We start from the raw sequence: 9,155 nt of genomic DNA, 5'->3' as shown, positions 1-9,155 counted from the left end.
GAGCACAAGCCCTTCTTGATGTTCCCAGAGACCCACCTCCCCCTCCAGCTGCCTTTGAAGAATGCACAAGTCCACACTGGGATGGGTACTTGCTGGGAAGTACCTTTGCAAACTGTATCTCCCTGACCATGCCCTCTGGAAAAGGGCAAGCTTTGCAGGAAGCCAGCAGGCTGCAATCGGAGCAGCTTGTGGAACTTGAGCTGGACACTCACCTGGGGATCTCTGTCCCAGGAGAAATGCTGTTCCTGCTCCATGCCCTGGCACAGCTTGGTGCCGTGCGTCTCCGGTGGCCAGTTCCCGCATCAGAAACTGAGCTCGCTGGTAAGATTTCTCACAGGGAGGACCCGTGACTGCAAAAGCTGATGATTAAACCTGCTCATTTCTTTCACAGGCACTGATGTTTAGTGTAGACCTTCAGGCATACCTAGGAAAGCCAGGCACAGACCCAAATTCCTTCAGGCTGGATGCTGCACGAGCTAGAGTGAAAAAAGCTTCTCCAGAAATAAAAGCTGAGTAAAATTATGATAGAGTTTGGAGGTGGATGTGGTGATGCGATTATTTTCACTTTCAAACTTGGGCTTTATTAGATAAGACTTGTAGCCTAGCATAGGCTAAAAAGATGCCACAGGAAAAGAAAGAGGGAAGAATGAAGGTACCTGCATCCAGCTGGAGCACGCTTGGCCTGGCTGGGCTCATCACAAAACACAAGCCCGAGGCCAGGAGTCAGACCTGAGATTGTGAAGTCCGCCAAGTTGTGGACAAAACAGATGATGGGCTCTGGCACGAAACCCACCAGCCTGATGAAGTCTCCACGGGCTGGCACAAGGAGATCACTGTATCTGAATGCTGGAGACCTAGGTGGCTTCAGTGCCATTAATTCTATAGGACATATTTTCAGTATTTTGGCTCTTTTCTTTCTGAGAAAAGACCCTGACTGTTAAGTTACTTCTTTCTTTTGCATGATATTTGTGTTGCACTAATGTGTTTTGTTATGGACAAGAATTATTATTTTCAATAAAACTTTATTAAAAACCCTCTTCTTGGAAAATCTTTGGGCGTTTTTGAGGGCTAGTTTCTTAAGAGGGGGCTGTGGGGCATGTCTGCAGGCAACTGCTTGCGAGCCCCCAGCAGCAGCATCCTTCCCGTGGGGGAAGCTGCCCTGGCAGAGGTGCCCCCAAGGGAGGATGAGGCTCCTTGGCACGTGTCAAGGTGAGCCCCTGGGAAACCCTTGTTGTGGAGACCAGCACGCTGTAGGGATGCAGGAGAGCCTCAGAAGGACTTTAACTGGCTGAGCGGCAGGACAAAAGCCATAAGATTAAATCAGCAAAACTCCCTCAGGAAAAGGAGGATCCTTTCTTGAGTCTTTCTTGTGTCCAGGCATGTCAGGTCTGGAGGCATCATGGGAAGAAACTACAGCCAGCCACAAGTTATTGAGGCTGGTGTGGGACAGATCCCGTGCCCTGGAAGCACAGGAGGCTGGGAGGTTTCCCATCCTTTATGCCACCACATCTGGCACTGCCCAGCCTTGTCACTCGCTTTTAGGCATTATTGCCCCCAACAGCATCCTCACCAGAGGAAAAGCTTTGGCCTTTTGCATCAGACATACAGGGACAGGAACCCAAATAAACAAAATATAAACAAAATCCAATCTATTTGAAACACAGAAACACCAGCTCTCTGTGTGTCTCGCCTGCTTCCTCACAAACACGGGACAGCTGGGGTTTCTGCAGCGGGGCTTGTGTGAGGCCAGCTGAGCAGCAGCAAGGACGCAATGGGGGATGCAGAGACAGCTTCACACGTCGTGTCTCGTGCAGGGCAGGGAGTCAGGACAACAGGGGCTAGCTGTGTCACGAGGGCTGGCCACCAGCAAGGAGATTTGCAGGTGGAGGACTTCTTCCCTTGCCACCACAGGGAGGTGGACACATGAGGGCCATTGCTCAGGGGTGATTATTTTATCTCCCTACATGTTGTCATAGCAGCTGATTCATGCGCATTACAAGAGCATGATACAGCCTCTGGGTTGTGCTGCTGCAGGTCCTACCTCCTTTGTCTACCACAGATCTTGGCTCAGTTCCTGGCCGGACTGAGCCATTGTTGAACAACAAGAAGTAAAATAATTGCCATTAAATCCCTGGCCCTCGTCCCACACTGCCCGGGGAATCTGGCGTCCAACCAGAGAGTCCGTGCCAGCAATGCAGCAAACACAGAGAGAGCACAGCCTGGGACTCTGCACGGGCTGTGGTCCCCATGCCTGGAGACACCGATTGCACCAGGGCATGCAGCCACCATGTCATCTAGCAAGCAGCAGAGCTGCCCACTCCCCTGCCTCCCAGGCTGGGCTGGAAGGGGGAACACACCAGGGAAAGGTAGAGGTTTGCAAAGGCTGCATCTCAATTCACATAATAAAAGGGTTTTGTTGCACCTTGGATCTGGTCCATCTGTGGGCTGAAATGTGTCCTGGTAGATGGTTCTGGGATTGTCCTGGCTGAGGTCTCCCAAGCCCAAGGAGTTCAGCTCCAACCTATTTTTAAATGCCTGTTGGGTCCTCTAAGTCCTTATTGAAGGTTCTTCCATCCAGAGTGGGACAGGGCAGGCTGCCGTGCCTGAGTACTCTGTCCCCAGAGGGCCTGCCCCAGGTGGTCCCTCTGCAAACCTCTCTGCTTGGCTGGAGATTGTTCCCATTGAAGCCTCCTCATGCCCAAGGTCACTCCAGGAGGTAAAGGCCTCCCATATTCCCCCTGCTCGTTTGCTTGGGCATCCTCCAATAACCTTTTTGCTGTGCGTTGACTCGCCCCTATGGCCCTGCGCTGAGTGGCCGTGATCGGATGTCCCTGTGGGGCCACAAAAGGGCTCTGCTTTTGCTGTCTTCCATTCCCTATGGCTGCCATGTCACAGCAACAGAGCATCCCCAGCCTGCCTGCCCTCAGAGGGATGCCTCTGTGGACAGACAAGAGAAGACCAGGTCCAACTTACTTTATTGAGACAGAGAGGGGAAATAAGTGACCACAAAACAGAGGGAAAAGGTGTTGCAAAACCTGCACAGAGTTAAAGGGGTGAAAACCAGAAACATCCTCTCTCTCCTTCCTTGCATGAGCAAGGTATCTCTAGCTGTCGGCAGCCAGGAGTGGGTGGCTGCATCCACCTTGGGCATGTAGGATTTCGGCGTCACGTGCCCCATGACATGCGTATTTCCATGGTTGAGCAGGAGGAAACCAAGCCTCCCAGACTGTGTGTGGTGTTCACCTCTTGCTAATTGATTACAGCTGCTCTCTGGGGCACTGTAGCACCTCCATTCCCATCTCCTCCTCTGCTTCCCTCCCACCAAAATGTTTTGTCTTCCTTTCAGAGAGCTGTGAGAGCACTGATAACCCACAGGCTCGCGGCTGTGGTTTGGGATATTTATCAGCACTGTAAGAAGCAGAGGCCAACAACCCATCTCCCTGACTGTGCTGTCTCCAGCCCGCCGTACAGCCCAGAACATCTCAGACCCACATCAGACCTGAGCTATGGGGCACCAGGATGGGTCTGAAATCCAGGAGGCCTCCAAGATCTGGTACCACCAACATCCCACTAAATCGTGGGCCTGCTTGCCCACCTGCTCTTCACTCCAGACCGAGAGGAGGTGCTGGATACAGGACTCTTTGATGACCACAGTTCCACTTGCTCTTTCTGACCGCTGATAGGAAGAGCATCCCTGGGCAGAGTGGGCTTCTTGGGGGCCCTCAGGGTGGGGATGTTGTTGAGGGGGCTCTGCTTCTCCTCTGGTTCATATCCATGCTTCTGCATTTATTTGATTTCTCTCTGGTTTGTTCTGGTTTAGTCTCTACATCTTAGGGAGGGCTCTTAGGGCTTGTTGGGGGTGGACTAAGGGGAAGGGAAGTAGCCCAGTGCCTGTAACTAGACAGTCAAAGCTCGGGCATGGGTTCTCCTCACCCCAAAAGCTCTTCCAGCTGCTGGTGAGTACAACAATAGCAAAAAGAAATAGGGGCAAACTGTCATATTTGAGACATCTTTCCAGACTTGGACATTCTTGTCACCCAGGTCCTGTCATGTCTCTTCCCACCTGGGCTTCTGCAGGGGTTGGACTGTGTGAATTCAGGAGGGATGTCCTTGGGCTTTGCATTGCCTCTGCCCAGTGCCTTACAGCTGGGTGGTTGTCACCTCGCAAAGCTCGCCCAAGGGGACCATCAGCACGTCCTGAGCAGAGGAGCTGGGCTCGGCTGGCAGGTAGGACTTGTCCCACACCTCGTCTTCTTCTCCCTTTCCCTCATCCAAGTTAAAGACAAGCCTCAGCTTCTCTGGCTGCACAGAGTTCAGGATGATGACGCCCAGCCCCAGCAACAGGCACAGCAGCCCTGCAACGCACAGTGTGAAGAGAAATGTTGGCACCTCCTGCCTGCTGTGTCCCAGCTCCAGCCAGACCTGGATCTAGGGTTGCAGACCAACGGCACATGGCATCACCCAGGAGGTCAAGGGAAGGTGTTATTTCCCTCTCCACATTCTGGACTCTGCCATCAGTTTGGGCTCCCCAGTACAAAAGAGAAGTCAATGAACTGGGGTAGATGGCCAAGAGAGTTGAGGCTGGAGCTCTGCATGTATGGGAAAAGGCTAGAGGAACTGGGCTTGTTTAGCCTGAAAAAGAGTCTTCAGGGGGACCTAATTGCCATCTTCTGTTACTAAAAAAGAACCAGTCTCTTCTTACAGGTGTGGAGTTGCAGCAGGGGAAATTCTGGTTTGATAAAAGGAAAAAAAACCAGCTGCCTGTGAGTGGGACAGCTGTGGGGCAGGTCCTGAAGGGGAACTCTAGCCACAGGGATGCCCACCACCAGACTGAACAAGGCCCTGATGTGGCTTTGAAGTTAGCCCTGCTCTGGGCAAGGGCTGGGTGAGAGGCTCTCAAGGGTCCTTGCAGACCAGGACTTTCTCTGACTCTGCAATTCATTACTTTCATGGTGCTCCTCTGGGCACACCTCCACACAGATGACTTTGGCCGTTCAGATCTCTTGGCTGCTTAGCTTTTTCCCTCAGTCTCGATGATGCTATCCTAAGCTCTTGTACGCCATTTAAAAAAAAAAAAATAATAATTTTCTGTGACCAGCCATGGAGACAGAAGTGATGAGGCCCCGTTGGGGCATTACTGAGCATCATTGCTGCAGGGATGGAGAATAAAAGCCCTGGGAGCAAGCTGAGCACTCACCTGTCACTAATGTCAGCCAAAAGGATCCACCATAGTCTGTTTTCAAGGAGACTGGGCCAAACTGGATGGGGCACTTTGATGCGTTCCTCGCAGTGAAGAAGAAGAGTAGTGAGAAGAGCATCAGAGCGGCTGTGAGCAGGAGCATGTAGCCACCGTAGAGCAGGATGGGCATGGAGAACAACAGGATGGAAAGGAGCCACGTGCAGAAGGCCATCCTGTGAAAGGACCACAAAACCAAGCAGAAACTGTTATGGTTGGAGCCTCTTCTCAGGGTCTTCTCTCCACATCCCAGTGGAAAGATACAGCCCTGGGCAACCTACTCCAGCTGGCTTTGCTTGAGTAGGTGGGCTGGACAAGCTTATCTAAGGAGGTTCCTTCCAACTCAAACGATTCTGTAACTGCATGAATGGGGGAACTCCCACAGTTGTGGAGAGAGATCTCCATGCCTAGGGACATTCAGTGTTGAACTTCACGAAGCCCTGAGCACCTTGATATGGCTTTGATGTCAGCCCTGATCTGGGCAGGGAGTAGAAACCTCTGGAGGTGCCTCCAAATCAACTCTTTCTCTGATTCTTGTGATTCTCCACAACTGGCTGCCCCCAGGCAGTTCCCGCCCATTCAAAGGGAGAATGGCAACAACAGAGACCTTTGTTTGAGGAATAGCACAATGAGCCGTGCCCACATCTGATTCAGCACCTGGAGTGAGCCCAGCTGCCAGCCCTGCCCTGTGTGTGGGGTTTGGGTTTAGCTCGCTGGGGAGGTGAGCCTAACAAATTGTTCTGATTCCAAGGATAATAACAAAAAATAAGTTTACAGCAACATCCATGCCTTGAAATACTCCTTCTGAACAGCAGGAAGGTTTGGGCAGGGCTAGTTATTTTTCCTGAAAATAAAAAAAGAAGATGTAGACAGGAATCTGGAGCCTATGTCCATAGCAGGACTCGCAAGACTCACTGTTCCCTGCAGTGCGTTTCCCACAACCTGTGAGATGCGTGGCGATGCTCTGAGACTCCACGATCACAACACACACAATGTCTCTCAGCTTTACACCACAAGACAGTCTCTGAGCACCCTCTACGGTCCCTCCTGCTCTCCACCAGCAGGTCTCATGACCTCTTGGACATGCAAGAGGAACCTCCCCACAGCTGGTCTTACCAGGGCTCTGCATCTTGCTTGGGTGAGGACCATGCACCATAAGCCCTATAGAGTTGCATGTGATTTCCTTTAAATGAAGAATAATTTTTCTCCATCTGCAATTTTGCACATCAGGGCAGAGGACACAGAAGAGGACTCTGGGGACATGGGCAGGCCAGGAAGCATGAGCATCCCTGGTTCTGCAGAAGGGCGGGTGCCAGAGACCAGCCAAGGCTTTGGCATGGCCTTACAGGGGAGATGGTGGCTCCATCAAGCTCCCTCTGCTCTACTTGGTTCTTTCCACCTCCCCACTGAGCAGCGGTAGGGCTAAACTCTTGCTCTAACTTACCACAGTGTGAGGGATGCATAGTGGCCAGAGATGCGGTACTGCCTGTGCACGCTGCAGGGGCTTTGCGTGGTGAACTTTTCCGCCATGTAGAGGATGGGGCTGGGCAGCCCCCTCTCCAGCCCTTTGCTGTAGCTGTGGTCGTAGTCTGCATTGAAGCTCCAGGCAAAGTGCTCATTGTAGTTGATGGTCTCATTGGCCTGATTCACTGGGTTTCCTGCCAGATGATGTGGACTAAGGACCTTTCTCAGCCTTGGAGGCAGCTCCAACACTTCCTCATCTAGGAGCTCAAGGGCCCACAGCCCCAGTACCCAGATGCATGGCTGCTAAACTTGCACTCAGTCCCCTTCTGTTGTGATATGCACTTACCCACTAGTGTGATGTTCACTCCTGCCAGGCCAATGTGCAGCCCAATGTCCGCATTCACCAGGGCACAGCTGAAGGACTTGTAGGAGGTATTTGCTGTCACCCAGCCAGTCTCCCAGTCCCTGGTGAACTGTATGGCTGTGAAGACTTCAAAGGTTAGTCATGGCCTGGTGGCAAGACATCTAGTACTGGAAGCACCTGCCATGATGGTCAACATGGCCTGAGCACTATCTACCCCATTCTAAGGGCAAGGCCTGAGTTGTGAGCCCCAAGGAGCAGAAGCCTTGCATGTCCTTCCCCAACACCAACCCTGACCCTTGACCTTAAGAACCCCATCTAGGTTGGTTTCTCCCTAGCCCTAGATGAGCCCTAGCAATGAGCTGATGGGTGGGCACTGTCTAGGCACTGGTCCTCATCTAAGTACCTGCCAATCTGAGTCCCCTGGCAGTTGGTGGTGGGCTTTCGGCAGCTGTCCTGGAGGTAGTCTGCACATATGACTGCCAGCCTTCGGACAGGAGACAGATGGGTGCTTGCACCTCCCACCACTTGCTAGAGCCAGGTCCCAGAAACAGATGGGCATCGGTCTTCCCCATAAACTTATCATGTGGGCTGGACTTGGTGCTTGGCTACTCAGTTGACCTCCCTCACCTTGCTCCTCCATCTCCCATGTCTTGGGCACCCTTGAGCTTCCCCCCTAAGACCCTGGTACTCACTGAGGACCACTGCTCCCACGAAGAGGCCCATCACCATCCTCAGGAACCAGAAGAGTCGCTGCAAGGGGTCAGCAGGGAGGGGAACAAGTCATTTTGCCATGGGGACCTCAGCACCAAGCTTGTCATTTAGAAATGCCAGCCAGTGAGAAACAGGCCTGTCCCTCCTCTGGGGAGTCACCCCATGGGCTCTACATGTAGGTGGCACAGAGGGGACACGTGGCTGGGGCATCCCTGTTGTGTGGTGAGGGAGGCAGCAGGGAGATCTGGGAAGAGCAACAAGGTCAAAACAGCCCATTTGGGGAAGCTGTGCCATCCTCTTTCTGAGAAGGAGGACGGAGACACTCCCTTTAATAGTCCTGAGCTGGGATTTTGACACTTCGCCAAATCTCACGTGTTTGGACATGTTGGCAGCTGGCCACAGCTGGAGACAAAAGCAGCGGCCCGGCGTTCGCAGTGTGTTCCCCTTGCGGCCAGCCCCGCTGCAAAGCCGGGCACATGGGAAGTGCACGGCATGCGAGTGGTGGGCTGGCAGCGGGGTGTGCTGGCCATGCAGAGCCCTGCGAGCAGTGCTGGGGCACGCACAGTGCACACCTCCTTCTGGTATTGGGGTTTTGGGGAAGGTGGGGTGAGGTCTTTGAGCCTCGCCCTGTTTTTCCACTCCTGTGAAATCACTCGGGCTTGCTCACAGTGAAATCCAGCCAAGCTCTGATCTGGGTGCCTTGTAAATTTGAGATGGTGGAGTCTGGTATCTCCAGCATGGGAGTACACGCTGGGATGGGCTGGACCTTATCCCCATGACTCGCTAGAGATTCCAGGGCCCTGGCCATGAACCTATTGTTATGTTTCCTGGGAAGGAGGATGCATGTGGGATGCGCAGGGCAGGAATCAGAGGGCTGAGCCTCCCCTGCTCCTCCACTTACCCCCCTGCCCCGGATGCCTGGCAGGATGATGATTAAAGTGGCCAACATGGAGAGGAAGACGGAGACAATGACTGCCTGGGTGGTGTCGAAGGGGAAGCACGTATTGACGATGGGATAGAAGGGGAAGGAGCCATTCCACAGCGTCATCCTGCTGCCAGGAGGGCTGGAAATTGACATCGAGAGAGACACTGGGGAGAAGATCACTTCCACACTTCCACCCTCCCAGACTTCTCCACAGAGCAATCTCCTGCCCGCTTGCCAACATGCTTCTTGTCCCGGGCATGGCTGTGCGTGCATCCCCAGTGCCGGTGCACGTTGCAGTTCCACATCTGGGCATATGCTTAGGCATCTCCCACGGAAGCCCTCCATCTCCCCAGGGTACATCCCAGAGCAAAGCAGGTTTGGAACCACCATTGGGCTGCTCCTCACTGAGCCCTGGACAGAGGTAACTCCTCACCATTCAAGGAAACAGGAATAAC

At 53.1% G+C, this 9,155-nt stretch overlaps 1 protein-coding gene across 1 annotated transcript; it reads right to left on the bottom strand.

The window, feature by feature from the left end:
- Positions 1 to 4,140: 4,140 nt before the first annotated feature.
- Positions 4,141 to 8,829, bottom strand: DUOXA1 (dual oxidase maturation factor 1). Its single transcript, XM_010130072.2, has 6 exons — positions 8,677 to 8,829; positions 7,757 to 7,814; positions 7,047 to 7,181; positions 6,681 to 6,894; positions 5,198 to 5,412; positions 4,141 to 4,355 (listed from the first exon to the last, which is right to left on the bottom strand). The coding sequence occupies exons 1-6, from the start codon at positions 8,821 to 8,823 to the stop codon at positions 4,141 to 4,143; spliced, it is 984 nt and encodes a 327-aa protein (XP_010128374.2). The 5' UTR covers positions 8,824 to 8,829.
- Positions 8,830 to 9,155: the final 326 nt, after the last annotated feature.

This window comes from Chlamydotis macqueenii, chromosome 12 (genome assembly GCF_036417535.1).
Source record: "Chlamydotis macqueenii isolate bChlMac1 chromosome 12, bChlMac1.mat, whole genome shotgun sequence".
Lineage (NCBI taxonomy): Eukaryota > Metazoa > Chordata > Aves > Otidiformes > Otididae > Chlamydotis > Chlamydotis macqueenii.
Note: the sequence above shows the minus strand (reverse complement) of the source record. Positions and strands in the feature narration are given on the sequence as shown.

Coding starts and splice junctions, on each gene's coding strand:
- DUOXA1 (XM_010130072.2), bottom strand. CDS start 8,823: ATGACGCTGTGGAATGGCTCCTTCCCCTTCTATCCCATCGTCAATACG. Junction 7,815..8,676: donor CAGGCATCCGGGGCAGGGGG/GTAAGTGGAGGA, acceptor GACCCCTTGCAG/CGACTCTTCTGGTTCCTGAG. Junction 4,356..5,197: donor TTGGCTGACATTAGTGACAG/GTGAGTGCTCAG, acceptor TGTGCGTTGCAG/GGCTGCTGTGCCTGTTGCTG.